The sequence below is a fragment of the Canis lupus genome, chromosome 6 (assembly GCF_048164855.1).
Source record: "Canis lupus baileyi chromosome 6, mCanLup2.hap1, whole genome shotgun sequence".
Taxonomy (NCBI): domain Eukaryota; kingdom Metazoa; phylum Chordata; class Mammalia; order Carnivora; family Canidae; genus Canis; species Canis lupus.
Genome location: NC_132843.1, coordinates 44,273,963 through 44,298,046, shown reverse-complemented (window position 1 = coordinate 44,298,046; position 24,084 = coordinate 44,273,963). Strand labels below are relative to the sequence as shown.

General features: G+C 39.5%; 1 protein-coding gene across 7 annotated transcripts in view; it reads right to left on the bottom strand.

The window, feature by feature from the left end:
- SMYD3 (SET and MYND domain containing 3) overlaps positions 1–24,084 on the bottom strand; it is a 796,483-nt gene that overhangs the window by 736,191 nt on the left and 36,208 nt on the right. For 3 of the 7 annotated variants that reach the window (XM_072830260.1, XM_072830259.1, XM_072830261.1), the window contains exon 2: positions 12,266–12,409. The exons of the other annotated variants lie outside the window; for them this stretch is intronic. In XM_072830260.1, the coding sequence (XP_072686361.1) occupies positions 12,266–12,409 (144 nt within the window). The remainder of the gene's footprint in view (positions 1–12,265; positions 12,410–24,084) is intronic. 7 annotated transcript variants of the gene reach the window in all.

Below are 24,084 nucleotides of genomic sequence, written 5' to 3'. Positions count from 1 at the left end.
AGAAAAGGCAGATACAGCCTTGAGGCAAAAATGCTAGGAAGTGATAGAATGCCTTCTTTACAATTTGTAGCTAGGTTATTACCCATGATAAATTGATAACCATTCATTAAGTTTGAGAGCAATAGACAACTGGCAGGCTATTTCATGCCTCAAAGAATTTATGGCAAAAATGACAGGTGACTTTGAATTCAGAAAATAAAATGGATTCTTCAGAATTGTTACTTTCATGCATTCTTCTTCTAAATAAACTTGGAAGCAGATATAGGTATTTGCTGCTGATAAGAATTAAAAGTCATGATTTTCTACATCAATGATAAAAGGATTAATGTTTAATCAGTTGCATCAGTCTGTCAATCAACTATATATGTGAATCAGGCATTAAAGGTATCCTGATACACAATCCATGCTGGATAAGAAAGAAGTTATGCAAAACACACATTAACAACCTAAATTTTAAAAGGGTGCAATTTAGAAATTGCTCCCAGGTTCTCCTTAGCTGGCACATCCATGCCGTCAACCACAATATTGGTGTTCCCTAATTAGGATTTTTGGCTCTTTTTTCTTCTAATTCTCCCTGTTCCCAAACTGATCCATATCTAAGGCTTCTGCTATCACCTACACTCCACTATTTCCAAGAAAACTCCCCCCTGAATTAAAATGATTGTCAACTTTGGCTGCACATTAGCATCACCTCAGCCACTTAGAACACACCAAGCCAAGTCCCTACCCCAGGTTAATTAAATCAAAGTCCCCATGCATAGCACTGGGGCATGGTTTTGTTACTGCTTAGTTTCCCTGATGGGCAGTCAAGGTCCAGGCCTACTGTTCCTCCATTGCTCCAACCCTCTCCTTGATCATTTCCACCCGAACATCCCACAGGCACCTCAAATTCTCTTCTGACTCACTCATCCACCAGGACTAAGCTAGAGCTTTTTCTCCTCTTTTTTTCTTTTAAATATTTTATTTATTTATTCATGAGAGACAGAGAGAGAGAGAGAGGCAGAGACACAGGCAGAGGGAGAAACAGGCTCCATGCAGGGAGCCCGATGCGGTACTCAATCCTGGGACTGCAGGATCACACCCTGAACTAAAGACAGACGCTCAACCTCGAAGCCATCCAGGCATCCCTCTTCTCCTCTTCCTTAACTGACCCCAGGTGCATCACACAGTCCTTCCTCCCAGCTTCCACAGTATTCTGTCCACAGTATTCTTCCACAGGTATTCCATGCCTCCATTAAAGCATTTATCACAATTTATAGGAACTGTGTATGTGCCTATTTCCCCCATTAAGACTGGGCAGCTGTCTTGTTTGTCTGTTTCATTTTACCATCCAAAGCATCCACATACGAGTGGTACAGGCTGCACTGTGATAACCAAAAAGCCAAAGGTTAGATAGATAACAGGTTTTTGTGATAACCAAAAGCCAAAGAGACTACTAAATGTCTATAGTCAGGTTTAAGAAGTAACTACAAGACTGGAAAACTAGAGACATGGCTAAGGAATGATTAACCAGGTAGACATGGGATCAGAGTCATGAAGGACACAGAAGAAGCAGATGGTATACCTAAGGCTCAGCTTTGTTAGCCTCCACCCCGTACACTGAATGGACCACACTGATTAAATCTGATCCTGCACTGAAGCCAAACAGTCCTAAAGAGTCTATCTCCCCAAATTTAAGCTCTTTTCACCCTCACTGCTACAGCCTTTAAGGTAAGCCTCCATCATCTTTGCCTAGCCTTTTAAAAGAGCATCTTAAATCATGTCTACATGGTCCATTTCTTGCCACTCCAGGCTGAGGCTGACCACAGAGTTACCTATAAAAAAACAAATCTCAAAAAAAAAAAAAAAGAAAAAGAAAAAATCTCCCCCCGTTACTCCTTCATGGGGAATTCTCATGTGGCTCTCAGAAAATAAAGTTAAAATTCTCTACCATGCCCTATCCTTTCTCCACCTGCTCTATCTAGCCCTTTCAGCTCTTCTCCCACTATAATAACACTACATTCACTCAACTGCTCTCCATCAGCCCACACCTTGGTTCTAATATACAAGCTGTTCTTACAGGAAAAAATGCCCAACCCTTTACCCACACTCATCCAAATTTTGCAGAGCTTGCTCAAATGTTCCCTCCTCAATGAGGCTACAGCAGAGGTACACCCCCAGGCATTTAATGATTCTTTCCAAAAGTTTTCCTAGAGGCCCTACTATGTGACAGGCATTGGCATAGCTAATCCTACAGTACTCAGTTCAAACTTGAGTTATGATGGTTATAATGTTGTATTAAAAATATGTGTGATTTGGGGCACCACAGTGGCTCTGTCGGTTAAGTGTCAGTTAACTCTTGACTTTGGCTCAGGTCATGATCTCAGGGTCATGGGATTGAGCCCTGTGTCGGGCTCGTGCTCAGCAGAGTCTGTTTGTCCCTCTCCTTCTACCCTCCCCCAACATACAAATATACATAATTTTTTTTTTGAATTTGTGATTTTATTTTCTCCATCAGTCTATGTTTCCTGCAGATAAGAGCCATAATTTCTGGTCCAGCTCTCTTTGTGTTTCTGACTTGGGACCAACAGGGGCCCAGGATGCCAGAACACACCCTTGAGTGCAGTTCACAGCTACATAGGGCCCCTGGATCAGGCTACAAAGACTGATACTGAAATAAAGGCTAGAACCCACATGTAGAATACAAATAATGAACCAAAAAGTGAAGGGTCAAAGCAGGTCAATGTGGACAAAGCAGATAAATGTAACAAGATGGGTATAAAAAAACTAAAGACTAATTTTGAAGAAACATCACAAATACAGCTCATCTGTGCAGGACTTGATACACTTTGCTGCAACACCGCCATAACCTTCGAAGGGCAAAACCATTCTAAACACACTATATTCATCTTTGTAACCATCCTATACATCACCTAGTACTAGGAATGGATGCTCCAAAAGTGTGCTGAATTCACACTTTTGCAAGCAATGATCATACACGTACACATGCACACAATGAATTTGTGTGATTCAGAAGGTAAAACAAAGCCATTAGAAAATCTAAACTTTAGAGCAGGATAACAGAAGAGATCCCATCTAAAACCAGTGACCTGGGATGACTAACACCTAGCATGCAGTATTTATCAAAAGACTACTTTACTAATCCTACATTATACCTGTTACACATAGTACTAAAGCCTGGACTGAAATATAAAATTAGGAGCTTTGGACATAAACCATCATGTGGACTGAGCATCAGAGGAAACCATTCCGCAGAGGGGAAACACAGGCAAGCAGAGAGATGCAGGGATGAGAAAATGCAGGAGAACACGTCTGGGTTCTCGAAGGCTTTCCATCCCTAGTTTCCCTTCCCAACTCACAAGATGCACCCCTGGCCTCCAGTTCTGTCAAACACCCTGGATCCTTCTAACCTATTTGTTACATAAGCTAGCTCCAAACTGGTTTCTGTTACCTGCAAACAAACACTCTTAAACCAAACAGTAACATGACAAAGCACTTTGCCTCTGCTCCTTTGATTCCATCTAAGAAAGTCACTGCCAAAAACATCTACTCCTTTTATAGCTCCGATTTCATTTCTTACTCCTCTTTCCAACAAAGTCATTCAATTAATATCTCCTGAGCATCTGCTTCACGCCAGACACCACTAGCACCTGGCAGCAGAAAGTCCCCGCACTCAGGCTCATAACCTGGCAGAGGGCTTCTTTCAAACCACAGGTCTTCACCAATTTGTAAAATCAATTTAGTCAGTCCCAAGAAGTGCTTTTTAGAAATGTGAAATATAGGAGAATAAAAAAAACAGAGATAAAAGGTAAGGTTAAATACTGCTTTCTACAGCTTTTGTTTGAATTACATATATTTATACTGGATACCAATGTAATACGTATTTCTTACCATGAGTCATGAACAAAGAGCTTTAAAAATACTAATGGGTCCCTATTTCCTAAAAACCTCAACAAACGCCAAGAAAGAGGGCAGACAAAAGTTGTGCCTTAGAGAATCCATTAATGCTTTAATTAATAAAAATTATTTTAACTGCCATATCCTTAGTTTATGTTGATTTTTACACGCTTGAAAACAGTTATCGGTTTGCCTCAAGTAGATTAAACATTCCTTCTTGTTTAGTTTTAATTAGCTAAGCAAATCCTTTTCTCTTTGCCTTAAACAGTACAGAGAAAGTTCAAATCAGCATGTCAGAATTATTATAAACTCTTAATTAGCTAAGTATAAATTCAGTAAATTTCTGCCATACTTATTATAATGAATGCTGACCAAGCAAAACCCACTCATCATCAGAGTAACTCACTATCCAGCTATAAGAGATGACAATTGAGCCTGGAAAAAAGACCACGAGGCAGAAGATGGCTGTGTTCAAATATTATGAAAGGCATACAATGGGTTTGAAGTGTTTAAAATAACTTCTGAAAAACAATAATTGAAGAGAATGTAAGAAAAGTACAGCAAATAAGCCTTGGGCATATTGTCATATTTCTGATATTTTCCAAGTGTCTTGAGCCTAAGAATCTGAGTTCATTTCAAGGAAAAGGAATTCAAACGTGTTTATTCTCTACTTTAAAGGCTGCCAGTCTTTATCAGATAGCAGAAGTTATGCTACTCCGGACTAGTCAACCAGAATACGTACTGAACACCCAGCGTGTGTGCTCTAGGAATCACAAGGAATCCCATAAATGATGCGGAATGTCATGAAACAGTGATATGTTAAAAACCCATCATAAAACCTTAGGACAATTTTAGTGGTGAAAATAATCACGTCACAAGAACATTCTCACAGAGAAACAAAAACCTATCACACAAAGCATAGCAGTCTATTTCCATGTTTTTTCAAAACCATAAACATATATGTGCTACTTATTCCTCCATTTCATCAGGCAGAAATATGTAAACGAAGGTGAAATGTGTAAAAAATTGAAATTGAGAAAACACACTCACATTTTTTTTTCTCCCACAAGTACTGTCATTATCGCAGTGGCACATACTTATAGCTCACAGAACAGCCATGTCCATGCATTCGTTCTTATTTATTCTAAATTAATTTTATGTCTGCCTAATTCTAGGTACATAAAGATGAAGGCATTCACAGTTTAGAAAACGAATAAACACATAAACCCAACTGTGATTTAATTTGGAAAGCACACCAGAGAAGAATACTTAATATGGTGTGGTGTGGTGGGGAGAGCAAGGAAGGCTTCCATGAAAGACGTGAGTTTATTTTTTTAGGTTTTATTTATTTATCCATGAAAGACACAGAGAGAGGCAGAGACATAGGCAGAGGGAGAAAGAAAGGAGCCTGATGCGGGACTCAATGCCGGGACCTCGGGATCACGCCCTGAGCCAAAGGCAGACAATGGCTGAGCCACCCAGGCGTCCCAAAAGAAGTGAATTTAAAACAAAGGGGAGGAGGCACCCAGGTAAGGTGCGTGTGGAGATGTGGGAGGCCTGCATTTTTTTTTAAAGCACATTCTTTTTTTTTTTTTTTAAGTTTTATTTATTTATGATAGTCACAGAGAGAGAGAGAGAAAGAGAGAGAGAGAGAGAGAGAGGGGCAGAGACATAGGCAGAGGGAGAAGCAGGCTCCATGCACCAGGAGCCCGACGTGGGATTCGATCCCGGGTCTCCAGGATCGCACCCTGGGCCAAAGGCAGGTGCCAAACCGCTGCGCCACCCAGGGATCCCTTCTTTTTTTTTTTTTTTAAGTTTTATTTATTTATGATAGTCACAGAGAGAGAGAGAGAGAGAGAGAGAGAGGCAGAGACATAGGCAGAGGGAGAAGCAGGCTCCATGCACCAGGAGCCCGAGGGAGGCCTGCATTTTGAGCCCAGCCACCAGGAGAAGAGTTGGCATGCTGGGTGTGCAGGAGGACAAGAGAACCACCTCCAGGGAACCTGAGGTAGCTGAAATAAATTCAGGACAGAGACAAGATGAGCCCAGGTTTAAAGAAAGGGTCAGAATTTATGACCCTTTTAGGACTTTATGTTATAAGAAATCAAGATCCAGAGAAATTTCAGACAGCTCATTCTAGTGGCTGACAGAGGATGGACTGGTGCATAAGAAATCCAGAGGGAAGGATGCCTGGGTGGCTCAGTAGTTGAGGGTCTGCCTTTGGTTCAGGGTATGATCCCAGATCCTGAGACTGAGTGAGTCCCACATTGGGCTCCCTGCGGGGAGCCTGCTTCTCCCTCTGTCTGGTCTCTGTCTCTCTCTCTCTGTATGTCTCTCATGAATAAATAAAATCTTTTTAAAAAGAAAAAGGAAGAAAGAAGGGGGGGGGTGGAGAAAGGAGGAGGAAGAGAAAGAAAAAGACAAAGGAAAAGACAAAGACAAAGAGATCCGGAGCCAGTAAAACCACTTGTAAGCAGCTGCTCCATGAGTGGCACCCAGGTGAGACAATGAAGGCCTGAAGTGACAGTGGTAGGAGGCATGGAAGAAGGAGGGTTCCACACAAACCCTGTAATACAGAAAATAAGGTTAGCTCGACCTGCTGAATGGAAAGAGAGCAGAGGAAAGGAAAAGGTAAAGCAGTGGTTCAAGATGAGGTGGGGGATCCATAGGCACAGAAAGAATTTTAAAGAACAATAGCTAGGAGGGAAATAAGAATGGGTACCAGGTGATGAGTTAGGAAACTACTATAGAAATTCAGCCACAAAAAAAAAAAATTGGACACAAGGCTGCAGGATAATCGGACAATGGTTCTGACTAGGGTGATGACAGGGGAGATACTGAGATAAACATATATTTGAGAAATATTTCATTGCTAAAATCAATGGGATTCGCTAATCATAAGGTTGTTGGGGCAGGAAAAGGGTGAGAAGACATCAACAATGACCCCCAGATTTCTGATAAGGGCAAAGCAGTGTTACCAATCACTGAAAGTGGGAGAAGCAGATTTAAGAAAGTTTGAGAGGTGCCTGGCTGGCTCAGTCAGTTAGGTGTCAGGCTGTTGATTTCAGCTCAAGTCTTGATCTCAAGGTCATGGGTTCTCTCTTCCTCTCCCTCTGGCCCTCCACCCCCTAAAAATAAATTAATTAATAAAATAAATCTGTATCGCTAAAACAATGGGAATGTTGTATCATTCTATTATTTTAATATCTTAGCAGAAGACATACATACAACACTGGACAAAATTGAATTTTCACATACAATAGGATGGCTCCTCTTTACCTTCATGAAAACTACCCAATATGCCTTTTTTAAATTTACATACAGTTAAATTCACTTTTTAGATACATAGTTCTATAATTTCCACAAATGCACAGACACAGAACAGTTCCATCATCCCCAAAATCCCTTTGTTGTACTCCTTTGTAGTCAACCCCTCTCTCTACCCCCTACCCCTGCCGAATGATCTTTTTGGGACGTTGTGCACACACTACCACAGTACTTTGCCTTTGGCCTTTGGTCATTAAGTCTCTATACACAGTAGCCTTTCCATCCTATACCCAGGCACCACCTACCCACTACCCATTCAGTACCTCCATAGTCCATTATTAGAGCAAAAGGCAACTTCTGGAATCCCAGCATGATAAGCATATGCCAAAAAGAACAAGGAGTGCTGTCATATTTATTCAATTTTTGGCCACCCACAGAAGTGGCCTCTGCTGCTGGCCATCTGCTTTCTACCATCACACAACCACCTATCTACCACCTCCTGAAGAGGTAAAGTCTCATCAACTACTTCTTTAATCTGGATCTTTTTACTTTTTCCACAATTTATCTTGGTTGAGAAAAACCTTAAAAATCATAAATCTCACTACCTCCTAGTCTATGCTTGGGTGTTCATATATTAATAGAGGCTAAGGGAATTTACAAAAATGGCTGATTCCAGGGCAGCCTGGGTGGCTCAGCGGTTTAGCGCCGCCTTCAGCCCAGGGCCTGATCCTGGAGACCCAGGATCGAGTCCCACGTTGGGCTCCCTGCATGGAGCCTGCTTCTCCCTCTGCCTGTGTTGGTGCCTGTCTCTCTCTCTCTCTCTCTCTCTCTCTGTGTGTGTGTCTCATGAATGAATGAATGAATGAATGAATGAATAAATAAATAAATAAATAAATAAATAAATAATTTTAAAAAGGCTGATTCCAGATTGGGGAGGCAAGATACAAGATAAACCTGGAACACTTTGTTGTGCCAGAGTAAAAACATGTTCCAAAAAACTATGGAGGGAGATAAAAAAAATACAAGGACCAACTTAAAGGGGCTCCCGTGAGTCAAATATGTGACAATATCAGCATCAAAACAAACAGGACATTAATAGATTGTAACCCACTGAATAAAATAGTTTTTTTATTGTTCCTAACCTATTAGTTTTAACTTATCTGTAGGAGCCCATACGGATAAAATTAGGTAAAAAAATGAGAAGGGAGGAAGACTCTTCCTTTGAAGGAAATAAACAGTGATAAATGTGGAAGAAGTGAAGGAGTTAGAAAACCATTATTTTACGATCATCACTATAGATATTGGTTCAGGCAAAAACCAATTATCAACAGATGCTAAATATATGGAGGAAAAAAATGGTGAGGACTAGATATTTTCAACGGTCTCAAAGTGTCTCTGCAGAGGGGTATCTGGGTGGCTCAGTGTCTCCACACAGGGGCCTCTGGGTGGGCCTCTCAGTCAAAGCATCAGCCTTTGGCTCAGGTCATGGTCCTGGGATCAATCCCTACGTTGGGCTCTGTGCTCAGCCCCAGGTCTGACTGTCTCTCTCCCTCTGCCCCTCCCCCTGTTCATCCATGTCATGCGCTCTCTCTCTCTCTCTCTCTCTCTCTCTCAATCTCTCTGTCAAATAAATAAAAATCTTTAAAAAAACAAAAAAGTATCTCCACAAAGACTAGTTTATTAGTTACAAGGGGAAAAACAGGAACTACTCAGCCCAGACAGTATCATGACTACATGATCAAAATTTCACCAATCAAGAACACATAGACATGGTATGCCTCCTGAAGTGACACCCGGAGGACACATCAGTTAAGTATGACTCTGGCTGGAGATGAGCAATCCAAGTCTCATCACCAGGAAACATTAGACAAATCCTAATTTAAGAAAAATCTATAAAATAACCAGCTTACATTCTTCAAAAATAGTAACATCAGGGGATCCCTGGGTGGCACAGCGGTTTGGCACCTGCCTTCGGCCCAGGGCATGATCCTGGAGTCCCGAGATCGAGTCTAGGGTTGGGCTCCTTGCATGGAACCTGCTTCTCCCTCTCCCTGTGTCCCTCTCTCTCTCTCTCTCTCTCTCATGAATGAATAAAATATTTTTAAAAAATACTAACATCATAAAAATTATAATATCATAACCAACTAAGAAAGGCTAATGAACTATTCCAGATTAAAGGAGACTTCAAGAGTCATGGCAACTGCATGGAATGTGGGATCCTAGAATACATGTTGGACTGGAAGGAAAAACTGCAACAAAAACAAATATTTGGGGGTGCCTAGATGGCTCAGTCAGTTAAGCATCTGCCTTCAGCTCAGGTCATGATCCTGGAATCCCAGGATCCATGCCCATGACAGGCTCCCCAGTCAGTGGGAAGCCTACTACTACCTCTCCCTCACCTTCTCCCCTCTGCGGGTGCTCACACTCTCTCTCACACTGTCTCTCTCAAATAAATAAATAAAATCTTTAAAAAATATATTTGGAACCATTGGTAAAATTGGAAAAATGTAACAGATAGAAGTATTGTATGAATGGTAAATTTCCTGGATTTGATTAAGTGTATAGTGGTTATAGTAGAGAATATCCTTGTTCTCAGGAAACACCCAAAAATATTAAAAGCAAAGGGACATTATACAATCGACTGTCAATAGTTTAGAAAGAATAAATTGTGTATGTGTGTGTGTCTTTGTAGATAAAGAAAAATAAATATATATAAAGCTAATGTTGCAAAATGTTAAAATTTGCTGAATTTGGGTAAAGGACATATCAGAGCTCTCTGTACTATTCCTTCAATTTCTCTATAATTTTGAAATTATTCCATTAAAGTTTTTTAAAGAGATTTGCCTAACTTTATTTTTTTTAAGATTTTATTTATTTATTCATGAGAGACACAGAGAGAGAGAGAGGCAGAAACACAGGCAGAGAAGCAGGCTCCATGCAGGGAGCCTGATGCAGGACTCGATCCCAGGACTCCAGGATCACAGCCTGGGCTGAAGGCAGACATTCAACTGCTGAGCCACCCATGCATCCCAAGATTTGCCTAACTTTAAAACATATTTAAAATAAGAATGCATTCATGCTTCATCTCTAATTTAACCATAATTAGCAAGCTGCCAAAAGATATTTCCAGTGGAAGAAATCTAAAAATCAATGTGATAAAAAGCACAGATAAATATTTTATAAGAGAATTAAAGCTTTAGCTAGTACAGCAATTATGCATCAGTGTTCAGCTTATTGTTTCAGTTAGATTTCATTTTGGGCATCCGGGATCCCCCAAGCAAGATTAAAACACTTTATCTCTTATCTATAAATAGATCATTACTTTTGAATACAAAATACTTCTAAAAATGTAGGAAGATACGATCATAGTCAACCAGGTACAAAACTGCCCAGCTACCAAGTCTATCTCCTGATCCCATGAGTCTCTAAAAGCTAATTAGCTTGGGGGATCCCTGGGTGGCTCGGGGGTTTAGCACTTGCCTTTGGGGCCCAGGGTGTGATCCTGGAGTCCCGAAATGGAGTCCCGAAATCGAGTCCTGCATCGGGCTCCCGGCATGGAGCCTGCTTCTCCCTCTGCCTGTGTCCCTGCCTCTCTTTCTCTCTCTCTCTATCATGAATAAATAAATCAAATCTTTAAAAAAATAAATAATAATAATAATAATAAAAGCTAATTAGCAGGATGCACAATTCAAATACAGAAAGTAGCGTCCATTCAGGCCAATCTTGGGAAACAAAATCCTCAAGAAGGTATTATATAGGATGTTTTAGCTATGAATAATTCTATTTTTAAAAATGTAAGCATTCAGTGCAACCCAGGTGGCTCAGGGGTTTAGCACCAGCTTCAGTCCAGGGTCTGATCCTAGAGACCCGGGATCGAGTCCCATGTCAGGCTCCCTGCATGGAGCCTGCTTTTCCCTCTGCCTGTGTCTCTGCCTCTCTCTCTCTCTCTCATGAATAAATAAATAAAATCTTTAAAAAAAATAAATAAGTAAAAATAAAAAATAAAAATGTAAGCATTCATCCAAAATACTTGATTTTAGTTTTCTAATGACCCCTGATGCTATTTAAGTACTAAACATATGAGAAGAGGGGCACGTGGTGGCTCAGTGGTTGAGCATCTGCCTTTGGCTCAGGTCATGATCCCAGGGTGGGACCGAGTTCCACATCAGGCTCTGGGAAGGAGCCTGCTTCTCCCTCTGCCTATGTTTCTGCCTCTCTGTGTGTGTCTCTCATGAATAAATAAATAAAAATCTTTAAAAATTAATAAATAAAAAAATTTAATATATGATATACAAACTAAAGGTTAGTTACCAAGCACAAGCCACAAATGGTCTCAAAAAAGAAAAAAAAAAAAAACCCACACAACACTTTTCTACAAACCCACTCACCTAGCTCCCATGCAGAAACTGCCATAAGTAATTACAATAATCAGGTGCTTTTAACTTTGTGAAAAAGGACCCAGAAAAGTGACAAGCAGCCCTTTCCGCTCTTTAATGAGTAGACTGAAGCACACTTTGTTTTTAAATTTTTTATCAAGAATATATAGCATATGGTTAAAAAGTCAGAGTAGAAAAAGATTCCCTTGCCTTGCTCCCCTAAAGGCAATCATACTTTAACCATCTCATTTTGAAAGACTCTGGCAGATACCCTCAATTTTCTAAATAGTACACTTTTTACATCTATTTCTTCATTTAACACCTTTAGATATTATTAGACATTAACCTACTAGGACATGACGCTGGAGCCAAATTCTGCTTCCCACACACACCTTTCTCCCTTCTTCTCAACGTGTGTCACTAATAGACTGGTTATTTGTAAGACATACTTCTGATTTCATTTCTGTTCTACCAACTACAAAAGATCATAACTCCTTCACAGAAAAAGGCTATCAGGCTATCAGAACCTATAATTTTTCTTCACATCCTTCCAACTTCTGTCAGCTGTAGTTTTTTTTTTTTTTACATTGTCAAGATTTGAAATTCACATTCCAATTTAGAATCATAATTAAGTATTTAATGCACTGTCTGAAGCAGTTCTTAAAGTGCGATGTACATCAGAATCACCCGGAGAAGCAGTTAAAATGCAAGTTAAAAGGTCTTACCTGGGGATCTCTGGGTGGCTCAGTGGTTTGGCGCCTGCCTTTGGCCCAGGGCGTGATCCTGGAGTCCTGGGATCGAGTCCCGCGTCAGGCTCCTGGCATGGAGTCTGCTTCTCCCTCTGCCTCACTCTCTCTCTCTCTCTATGTCTATCGTGAATAAATAAATAAAATCTTTTAAGAAAGAAAGAAAGAAAGAAAGAAAGAAAGAAAGAAAGAAAGAAAGAAAGAAAGAAAGAAAGAGGAAGAAAGAAGAAAAGAAAGAAAGAAAGAAAAAGAAAGAAAGAAAGAAAGAAAGAAAGAAAGAAAAGAAAAGAAAAGAAAAGAAAAGAAAAGAAAAGAAAAGAAAAGAAAAGAAAAGAAAGGCCTTACCCAGTGAGTTTTTGATTGGTTCTATCTGGGGTGTGGCCTGAGACTGAATTTCTAACAAGTTCCCAGATGATGCTGATGCTAGTGGTCTGGAAATCTACCTTTGAGAATACTGTTCACCAGAGGACCACATAGTACATCAGTTAAGATTACGTTTCATATTAGAGAGGAAGACAAACCATGAAAGACTCCTGACTCTGGAAACAAACTAAAAGTTGCAGAAGGGAAGGTGGGTCGGGGGTGGGGTAACTGTGTGACAGGCATTAAGGAGGGCATATGATGAAATGAGCACTGGGTGTTTGTTATATGTTGGTAAATTGAATTTAATTTTTTAAAAATTAACTTAAAAAAATAAAATACAGGGGCACCTGGTTGGCTCAGTGGTTGAGTGCCTTTGGCTCAGGGCATGATCCTAGGGTCCTGGGATCGAGTCCCCACATCAGGCTCCCAATGGAGAGCCTGCTTCTCCATCTGCCTATGTTTCTGCCTCTCTCTCTGTGTCTCTCATGAATAAATAAATAAAATCTTTCAAAAAAAATAAAATACATAAAATTTGGGGGGAAAAAGATTACATTTCATTCTTTATGGTGGTAATGTCAAGATCCTTTTGCCACTCAAAAAAGAACATTCTGGGGCTCCATTAAGCATATATCTCTTGATTTCAGTTCAGGTCTTGATCTCAGGGTCATGAGTTCAGCCCCAGTGTGTGAGGGAAGGAGGAAAGGAGTGAAGGAGGGAGGAAGGGAGGGAGGGAGGGAGGGAGGAAGGAAAGAAGGAAGGAAGGAAGGAAGGAAGGAAGGAAGGAAGGAAGGAAGGAAGGAAGGAAGGAAGGAAGGAAAAAAAAAAAAAAAAAAAGCATATTCCTAGTACCACAATTAAATGCAATCTTTCTGCCTACTACCAATTGCTCCAAAGCACACAACACATTTTTTTTTTAATTTTTATTTATTTATGATAGTCACACACACAGAGAGAGAGAGAGAAAGAGAGAGGCAGAGACATAGGCAGAGGGAGAAGCAGGCTCCATGCACCGGGAGCCCGATGTGGGATTCGATCCCGGGTCTCCAGGATCGTGCCCTGGGCCAAAGGCAGGCGCCAAACCGCTGCGCCACCCAGGGATCCCGCACACAACACATTTTAATTTGATTCACATTTAGATCACAATTTATTACACTATTTCCCCCTTTGGAATTTGCTTTCCTTTACGGTGTGTGTGTCTGTGTACCTATAATTTAGATTAGGAAACTAATGTCCTTCTCTTCTATTGGAACCAAATGGATGTTGCAGTCATTCTGGGGTTTTACTGCACCACAGGGAGTTTTACTGTTTCCTAGAGCTCAGGGGAGAGGTTTAGAAGTGGAGGTATATATTTAAGAGTCATCAATTTATAGGCAGTGTTTTAAGAGATAACCAAGGGTGATCACTAGGTATATAAACTTGGTAACAAATATGTCTCGGGTTCTTTACACATACATGTAACGGTATTCAGCCATAAAAAAAAAAAATATATGAAGTTGATCCGTGCTACAACAAGGATAACCTTGAAAACATTATGCTAAGTGAAAGAAGCCAATCACAAAAGAGAACATACTACATGATTCCACTTACATGAAACTATCTAGAGCAGGCAAATTCATAGAGACAGAAATTAGGTTAGAGGTTACTAGGGGCATAGGGAAGGGGGAGGGGGAGTTACTGCCTAATGGTTACAGTTTCAGTTCAGGATGATTAAAACAGTTTTGGAAACATAAAAGTGATGATTGTGCAATGCTGTAAATGTAATTAAGGCCACTAAATTGTATACTTTAAAATGGCTGAAATGACATAGTTTATATTATTTTAACATTGAAAAGAAAAGAATCAATGAGCAGCTGTGGATAAATGGCTAAGCAAGGGCAAGAGCGCAAGCAGAGAATGAGGAAAGCTATTATATTATCATGACAAGGGAAAGAGTATCTTGGATTAGGATAACCAGTGGGGATGGAGGAAGTGTGTGGATTCAATAACTTTGAGAAATAACACCCAACAGATTATGCTAGTGGATTGAATATAGTGAGCAAGAGAAAGAGACAGACAGAGGGACTCAGGGCTACTTCCAGCAGCATAGCTCCCTAGGCTAACACTGGTTTAGCCTCAGTAGGAAATGCAAGATAGGGTGTACAAATCTCCAAAAATGATGTCTTTTCAATTATAAAGCAATATAAAGACTTAACAAATGTCCAGACTAAAGAGAAGAAAAGGCTGTCCAAAGTTTTCCCTTTTCATAGACATTATGTGCCACCTGAAAGAACACAAAACCTCCCATAAAATATTCTTGAAAATACTGAATCTTCAATATAGAAATATTGAAGCCTAGATCTAGCTATCAAGTTATAATTTATGGGGAAGGAGGAATATATTAAACAACTTTTGGGGATACAATCAGAAAAAAAACAGATTTGGGAAAGTCTAGAGGCAAAAAAACAAAGTTTCTTCAAAGAATAAATTGCAAAAAAAAAAAAAAATAGAGAAAAAAATACAGAATGAATTAAGAGTTAAAAATCAGTATCAAAAGGGGATGGTTCCTTCAGCCCAGGGTGTGATCCTGGAGTCCTGGGATCGAATCCCACATCAGGCTTTCTGCATGGAGCCTGCTTCTCCCTCTGCCTATGTCTCTGTCTCTCTCTCTCTCTTTCTCTCCGTGTCTCTCATGAATAAATATATAAAATCTTTAAAAAACACACACACACACACACAAAAGGGGATCAATGTTGTACAACAATGTTGTACAATATTGTTTTTGTCCTAAAAGCCACTGAATTGTTCACTTTAAAATGGTTACTTTAAAAAAAAAATGGTTACTTTTATGTTATGCAAATTTTACTTTAAAAAGTAAAAAAAAAAACAAAAACAAAACAAAACACTATCGACCAATTACAATGTATTCCTTATTTAATCCTGATTTGAACAAACAAAAAATGAGAATTGGAAACATTTAAAAACTTAATGTCTAGCAATTTTAAAACAATATTGTTAATTATCTTAGTTATAACAAGATTTTGACTATTCTTTAAAAGAGCTCTATAACTTATGGGGCACTCAGGTGGCTCAGTAGGTCAAGCACCTGACTCTTGGTTTCGGTTCAGGTCCTGATCTCAGGGTCATGAGATTGAGCCCCATGTTGGGCTCCGTGCTCAGCAGGGAGTCTGCTTGGGATCCTCTCTTCCTCCGCCCCTACCCACCTGTGCGCAATCTCTAAAATAAATAAATAAATATTTTTTGAAAAGAGAGAGATATAAAAACATTTACACATCCAGCAATTGATGCTTGAGATGTGCTCCCTAATAACTGCATAAAGGCTTATTTTGAACTCCAACATCTGCAGTATTACTTCCACCGAAGCAAGGCTTTCTCAGGTGGTAAACTTTTTCATTCCACTGAAGTGTGTAACTCCAATCCTACCCTGCTCATCTCCTGAGGCAAAGGAAAGAAGTCACTCAGCGTGAATTCCCAACATACCTCCCTCTGCCTCCAGACTTCACCAGTATCTTCACCAACGCTGACCTCTTCCAAACAACCTAATGTGCCTTCACCAATCAATCTATGAAACTGCTTCCCTGCAAATCACTAATAACCCCTGGATTTTCAAATCAAAACAGTAGCCTGTTTTTTTAGTCTCAATCTATTCAACTTCTCTAAAGGATTTACACTCTATGAGCCACTCTGCCTTCTTGAAACTATCTTTTGTGGCATCTATGACCACCTCCTGTGTCATTTCCACTGTCTCTCCTCCACCATTATCCTGTTCCCCTAAGGGAACACAATGTTCCCTTAGACTCCTAACCTCCTCTCACCCAGAGGCCTCGCCTGGGCTATGTCATACATCCCTGTGATACCCACAATCAACTGCACCTGGCACAATACCTGAACCACTGCTCAGCAAATGTTTGTTGAAGTAAATACACACCCACATAGGCAATGTGGAGCTGGCAAGAGAAGGCAAAGGGACCAAACACAGAAACAGTAGCAGAAAGCAGACCTATTCAATGACACACACTCTAGTAAAAAATACCTAGAGAAACAAAAGGGGAACGAGGCACCAAAATCCAAAGAACTAACTTTCTTTGCAAAGGACCTAGTCATATACTAGTCTTTACAGGAAATGAATATAGACAAAGGAGAATTTCAATTAACAAAAATACTTTCATTATAGCATGTTTTTCTCCCATGCAATCAGGAGTTCTGATGCTTTACTATGCACCAGTGACACTACTCAGCTTAAAGGCAACTGAATATTTGCACTCATCTCTCAATTCCTGGCGCTGCATGCTTTAAAAATCTCAAACCTTTCTTAGATAAAGAGAATTTAACATATAAATATTATTAAGTCCTTGTCAAAATTATAAGAGGGCTATAAAATTGACTAATTTTAAGTCATATTTTTATACAATCACCAACTCTAACCAGTTTATTAAACAACACTCTAGCTGCTTTAGAATTATTAGGACTTCTCATAGAAAGATTAAATTACTTAAATCTCACAGATTTCTCACTTAAATTAACCCAGAAGTATTTAATGAAGAACTACTTTGCGAAAAGCATTGTTTATAGGCTTAATTAATATATCCATATAACTCCAAGTAATAAAAGTATTAAGCACCATTTTAAACTAATCAATAATTATTGGTCATTTAATGTTTAAGTATTACTCTTTCCCAGGTGGATCAGAGACTCTTTCTATATCATATATATCTCTGAATACTCCAATATCCAGTAATCACACAGATTCTTGAACTGTGTACAGTCTACACCACAAGAATTAACACAACAGTCTGTCATTTGTTTTCTCATTTGTTTACTTTAACAATTAACATAAGCTCGAGAAGGAAGACTGGCACTTGATCTCCCCTTTGCTTTCAGCCTGCCCGACATCTCACACAGTCCTTAGCACACAGTCAGCAGCTATTAACTACTTATTGATTAATCCAATTGTCTGTAGCCCTGTCACAGTGTTCCTCATTTCTTTATCTAAATATTTATTAAGTACCTACTATGCCAGTCTCTACATGAAGACCTAAGAAGTCCTCTAACAGTAAATAGACACAGTTCCTCAGGAAGGTCAGAGTATGGTAGAAGACATAAATAAAAGAATGGGAAATCCCAACATAAAGCAAAGTGTGCAGAGTGCCTGGGTGGCTCAGTCAGATAAGCATCCAACTCTTGATTTCGATCCAAGTAATGATCTCAGATCCAACACTGTGTGGGTTCTGTGCTGGGGGTGGAGCCTGCTTAGGATTTTCTCTCCCTCTCTCTATGCCCCTCTCTCCTTCAATCACACACATGCTCTCTCTCCCAAAAAAAAAAAAAAAAAAAAAAGGATAAAGTGTGCCATGATGGGAGAAATACAGGATGCTGGGGTGCCTGAGTGGCTCAGTCGGTTGGGTGTCTCACTCCTGATTTCAGCTCAGGTCATGATCTCAGGGCCATGGGATCAAGCCCCATGTCAGGCTCTGCACTCAGTGGGGAGTCTGCTTCTCTCCCTCTTCCTCTGCCCCTTCCTACCACTCACAGTCACCCATGTACACTCTTTCTAAGATAAATAAATAAATCTTAAAAAAAAAAAAAAAAAAAACAGGATGCTATGGAAAAAACCTAAGAGAAGCACTTAAATCAGATTAGGAGAGGCACAGGGAGGGTGCTGGAAAAAGTGCCATGTAAGCTGAAATGTGAAGAATATGTAGAAATTAGCCAGGAAAAGGGTATAAGGCAGGGGAGGAGAAAGAGAAAAAGAACAATATATGCAAAAGCCAAAGGCAAGGAAAAGTATGGACCATTTAGGGACCCAAAAGTAATTCAATTTGGCTGGAGTACAAAGATGGGGAAAAGAACGTCAAGAGGTCCAGCTGGAATGGAAAAAGAAGCCATAGCCATATTTGTCTTACGAACTATCCCAAGAACAATGAAAAACCACAGGAGAGGTTGAAGGCAAGGGAGGGCCATGAGCAGATATTTATTTTTAGAAGAATCATTCTAGATATGGGGAAAAGGAACTGGAGAGAGCAAGCCTCGAGGCAGGAAGACAGGCTGGCTGTGTAGTGACAGAGGAGGAGGGGATCATGAGAGCCGAACTAAGGAAGTAGCAGCAGGGTGCAGCAAAGTGGAAAATCTGAGAGCTACTTATGAAAAGGAATAATGAGAGCCTGGTAATGACGGGGTATAGCAGATGAGGGAAAGGGAAAATAAGGGATGGTAGCCAGGGTTGTAACCTGAGCAGGTGAGGTAAGACAAGAGAAAGTGGTATGGGTCTGAAAAAAAGATAAGGACTGGAATTTCAGAGTGAGGTTTAGGTGTCTGTGAGTCATCCAAGAAGAGATAACCAATAGGTTACCTGAGATATGAGTCTAGAACTAGGGAAAGCACTTGGAACTCAGATAAAGATATAAAAATCAATTATTCATAATAGCCAAAAGGTGGAACCCCAAATACCCAACAAATGATGAATAGATGAACAAATATGTTCTAGGAGATGGAAATTACTCAGCTATAAAAAGGAATGAAGGGGAGCTTGGGTGACTCAGTAAGGCGGTAAGCATCTGACTCTTGATTTCAGCTCAGGTCATAATCATAGGGTTCTGGGATGCAGCCCTCATTGGGTTCTGCAATCAGCAGAGAGTCAGCTTGGGATTCTCTCTTTCCCTCTGCCCCAAACCCCCACCTTGTGCATTCTCTCTGTAAAATAAGTAATTCTTAAAAAGGGTGGGGGAATGAAGTAATGACATGTGATACAAGAAGGATACACAATAAAAACTACCTAAGTGAAAGAAGCCAGACACATTTATACAGAATGTCCAGAATTGGCAAATCCATGGGAAGTGAATATATCTTACTGCTTGTCTGGGCCTCAGGAAGAGGGGAGGGTGGAGAGTGACTGCTGAAGGCTACAGCATTTCTTCTTCCAGTGCTTAAAATGTTCTAGTATTAGAGAGTGGTGAAGGTTGCACAATTTTGTGAATGTACTAAAAACCATTGAATTGTACATTTTAAAGAGGTGGGTGAGTTTTATGGTATGTGAGTTACATCTCAATTAAAAAAAAAAAAAAAAAAAAAGGAAAAAAGTCATGGGTAATTGCTCCTATATGGAGCAATCCTCCTGCCAATAACAACTTGTAAATTCTGAGCAAAATACAAAAAGCAACTACCCAAAGGCACCTTATGGTATTTATGGCATATTAAAAGTTTTTACTGTGAAGCAATAGCTTGAATTTATTTTATTTTTTATAAGATTTATTTATTTGAGAAAGAGCGTGTGTGCACATGGGCACGTGAGTGGGAAGGTGGGCAGAGAGAGAGAGAATCTCAAGCAGGCTCCACGCTGAATGCAGAGCCCAACCCTGGGCTCAATCCCAGAACCCTGAGGACCTGAGCCAAAACCAACAGTCAGACATTCAACCAACTGTGCCACCCTGGAGCCCCTAAATTTATCTTGTTCATGCTCAAAGTTATGTTACCTAGATTTCACTTTGTTATTCTACAACAAGTAATGCAGAAATGTGGTACAAAAACAGAACACTAGTATAGGATCCTAAGCTATTTTTTGAAAAGTACCAATAAATGAATGATGGGGTTCATGCTATGAATACGAGTCTTTTACTTTGTCATTCTTGCACATCTAGTGCAAGGTATACACAGTGTACCCTACATTTTAATACTATCTTGCTAATTCTAATGGAGCACTTCTATTCCCTACACTCCTCTGAACCTTGTGCATTATACCATTTCTATCCCTGTTTCACACATAAGGAAACAGACACAGGAGGTTAAATAACACCCAATGTGACAATGCTAGAAACTATCAGATTCAGAAACTCTCTCAACTAGTGCTTCTCAGACTTTAAGATGTACACAGATCACCTGGAGACCTTGTCAAAATGTACACTCTCATTATGTTGCTCCAGGGCTGGGCCTGAGATTTCACATTTCCAAAAAGCTAGGTCTACTTACACTAATGCTGCTGGTCCAGAGGCCAGGGCTATTAAGATTCTAAGCAACTGTGCTCTGCTGCCCAACTAAGCACTTAGAGGGTGGTATTTAACTTAGGACCTAGTGACCTAAGCAAAAAAGTATTGATATCCTAAATTCAAGTCTATGTGAAAAGTTTTGACTTACAATACTTTTCAGACCTACCTAACATCCACTTGATCTGTGCAATGTCCTTTTTCCTTTCTTAGGACAGAAACCTATTTCTCCCTATTCCCATGCAAATACACAATAAAAAAAAAAAAAAAACTCTTTCTTTTTTGGGGCTCTGGGAGGTGGGGATCTTTTCAACTTAGCATCTGACTGAATATTACAAGTAAAAACAGACACATCATTAAGACACAAAACTCTTGACTTATCCATTCTCAAATATGCCACAAAAAGCTGCAAATGACAGCTTGTCTCTGGATTACTCCAGCTCAGCAATTTTTTAAAGAAGGGATTACAAAATGAAAATGTTCCAACTAGTCATGTTTCTCTATTAAAAACAACATGCTTCAGGCTCTTGCACTTACAGACATCTCTGATGTGAATTGAAAATGATTTGCTTGTTTGAATCTAGGCCAACATTAAAATATGGTTAATTTGTAATACACTTAAACCTAATTTCTCTATCTCAAAATCAAGCTGTTTCTAAAAATTATCTTGTAGTCTCTTTTAAAGACTATTCAGAGTTTTCTTTGTTTATGCATTGTTTTTCCTCCTTAAAGGATACCTGAATAAATGTAATCAAAGAATTTATTAGATTTTGAAATTAAAATGTAGTCTTATTGACCAAATTAACTATAATAGCTTTCTCTAGCAGGTATCTTACGTTTTGAAAATGCCCACTTTCTAAAATCACCAGTTACCATGATTGTATTCTAATGTTCATTTTGAAACACGGAGAACCACTTGAAGAAAACGGCAGAGGGAACTCTTATTTACAGCACACTTGCCAGAGCGTAGGTACAAGCCAGGCAGTTGGGAAGACATGGGTTTATGACAGCCTTGAGTGACTATGTAACCTACGGGCAAGTTTTCCTAAACTTACTAGGTCATATAGTAAACACTCAATTACATAGTTATTATTGCAACAAATATTATAGAATCCTTTTTATAAAAAAGAAAATGAAAGCCCATGGAATTTATACAACTCGTTGAAGGTCACATAATTGAAAAAGCTAGAATAAGTCCAGCTATCTGACTCCAAAGCCCAGGATTTCTCCTCTGACCCATATGCTGCATTTCTAATGTGGAGTTATCAATTGCTTAGCTGAGATATCAAATACTTTTCAGGCACTAAGAATGGATCTTTAACATTAAAAAGCGTACACTGGTACTGTAGCACAAAAGCTACCTACACCTATACTGTTGGTACTAAGACAACCAATTATTAAGTATCAAGCACCTGGAGAGAAAGAAAAAACAAAAGTCAATCTCCAGTAACCTAATATATACTTTCTTTAAAAAAATATTTTATTTAATCATTTGAGAAAGAGAGAGCACGAGGGAGGGGAGGGGTAAGGGCACAGAGAGAGGAAGAAGCAGACTTCCCACTGAGCAGGGAGCTCTCAAGGGGCTCGATTCCAGGACCCCAGATCATGACCTGAGCTGAAGGCAGGCGCTTAACCGACTGAGCCACCCACCCCAGCCTAATACATATTTATGTAACTAAGGGCAAATATGACTGAGAAAATTAGCTCCGAAGGCCCTCTCACTTTTCCATTCTAACAAACATCTGTTGAAAACCTGTGAGAACATGGTGCTGGAGACTGAGTTATAATATACCAAACATTATGACAAGGATTAAGACTAAAGACCAGGACAGCTTGAAACAAGAAAAATAAACTAACCTAAACCACAATAAAAGTATCTAATAACTGGTGCTTTAAGGGATAGATTTAATTTAATTGCATCTCAGGACATACAACACCTAAAGTACAGCTAAATACGGTGTATAAAGGTGCCAGCAGTGAGGAAGTACCTGTCTACGCATGTGCACGACCTATCCTCTATCCTGGAGGCAGGGCAGGGTCACGGTTCATAGCTTGGGCCTGCAGTCACAAAGACCTGACTTTAATATCCAGCTCTGTCGCTTACAGCTGAGTGACTTTGGTCAAGTAATCTCTATTTAAGCTTCACTTCAACTGTCAGATGGGAATAAAAACAGCACTTATTTTAAAAGGTTATTCATTTAGCACACTTTTATTGAAGCTACAGCTTGCCATGTGGCATTGTGCTAGGCAGAGTGGGTTAGGTATAAAAATGCATGTGCTCAGCATATGTCCAGAACAAAGTAGGGATTTTTGTCTGTATTGTTCCCTGCTGTAGCCTCAGACCTATAACAGCAACAGATATGTAGAAGACTTGCCATAAATATTGTGATAACTATGAATAAAGTGTATATGTTTTTATGTGATTTGCATATATGAATACATTGGAAAAATGCCACTTGGGATGAAGTCTAAGGAAAAATGTACCTTTTTTTTAGTTTAAGTCTGCTCGAGGTTACAGCAGGTATTACAAACAAAATGGGAATTTGTTCAAAGCCAGAGATCTTAAAAATATACATTTCTAACTGCAACATTTAAGAATAATAAAAAAATCTGCAATAACTGCTATTCAAAGGAAATAGTATGATTTGTAGGAAGAGCCAAGGATCACCTATATAAGAAAATTCAGGCAAAATTACTATACTAGATATCCTAGTAATTTCAAGGATATTTCCTGACTTGGGGAAATTGTCATCTAAAATGTGTGAATGGAAAATAAATAAATAAAAATAAATAAAATAAAATGTGTGAATGGTACTTTTATCAAGAAAAATAATAATTTCTAATTCTCCCTATTATCGGTCACAGCCTAAAATAATTTAGTCAAAACTTCCCTAAATGATCTGTGATACAAAGCATCCTGCTGGAAAAAGAAGTTTCCTATTGGTTACTCACCCATTCCTACACAGGGGGATAGAATATAAAATGTGAACACAGGCTGTGGGTTTGGAAGGACTCCTTTTTAGAGTTAACTGTATAATTCTTTTTTTGCTAGGACAGAATTTTTAAGTGTTCTGTTAATTGGGGAACACATACAATAGGTGAAATCAAATTCCTAAAGTTCGGGACGCCTCGGTGGCTCAGCAGTTGAGTGTCTACCTTCGGGCAGAGTGTGATCCTGTGGTCTGGGATAGAATCCAGCATCAGGCTTTTTGTGGAGAGCCTGCTTCTCCCTCTGCCTATGTCTCTGCCTCTCTCCCTCTCTCTCTCTCTCTCTCTCTCTCTCATGAATGAATAAATTTTTAAAAATCTTTAAAAAAAAAAACTCCTAAAGTTCAATGATCAATAAAAAGAATAAATTGTTTAGTGTCAGGTGGGTCAGAAACTATTCCCTCCCCCATGCCCTATTTGGATTCAGCCTTCTTGAACATATACACTTGTTCAGGTCTCTCTTTTTTAACATTT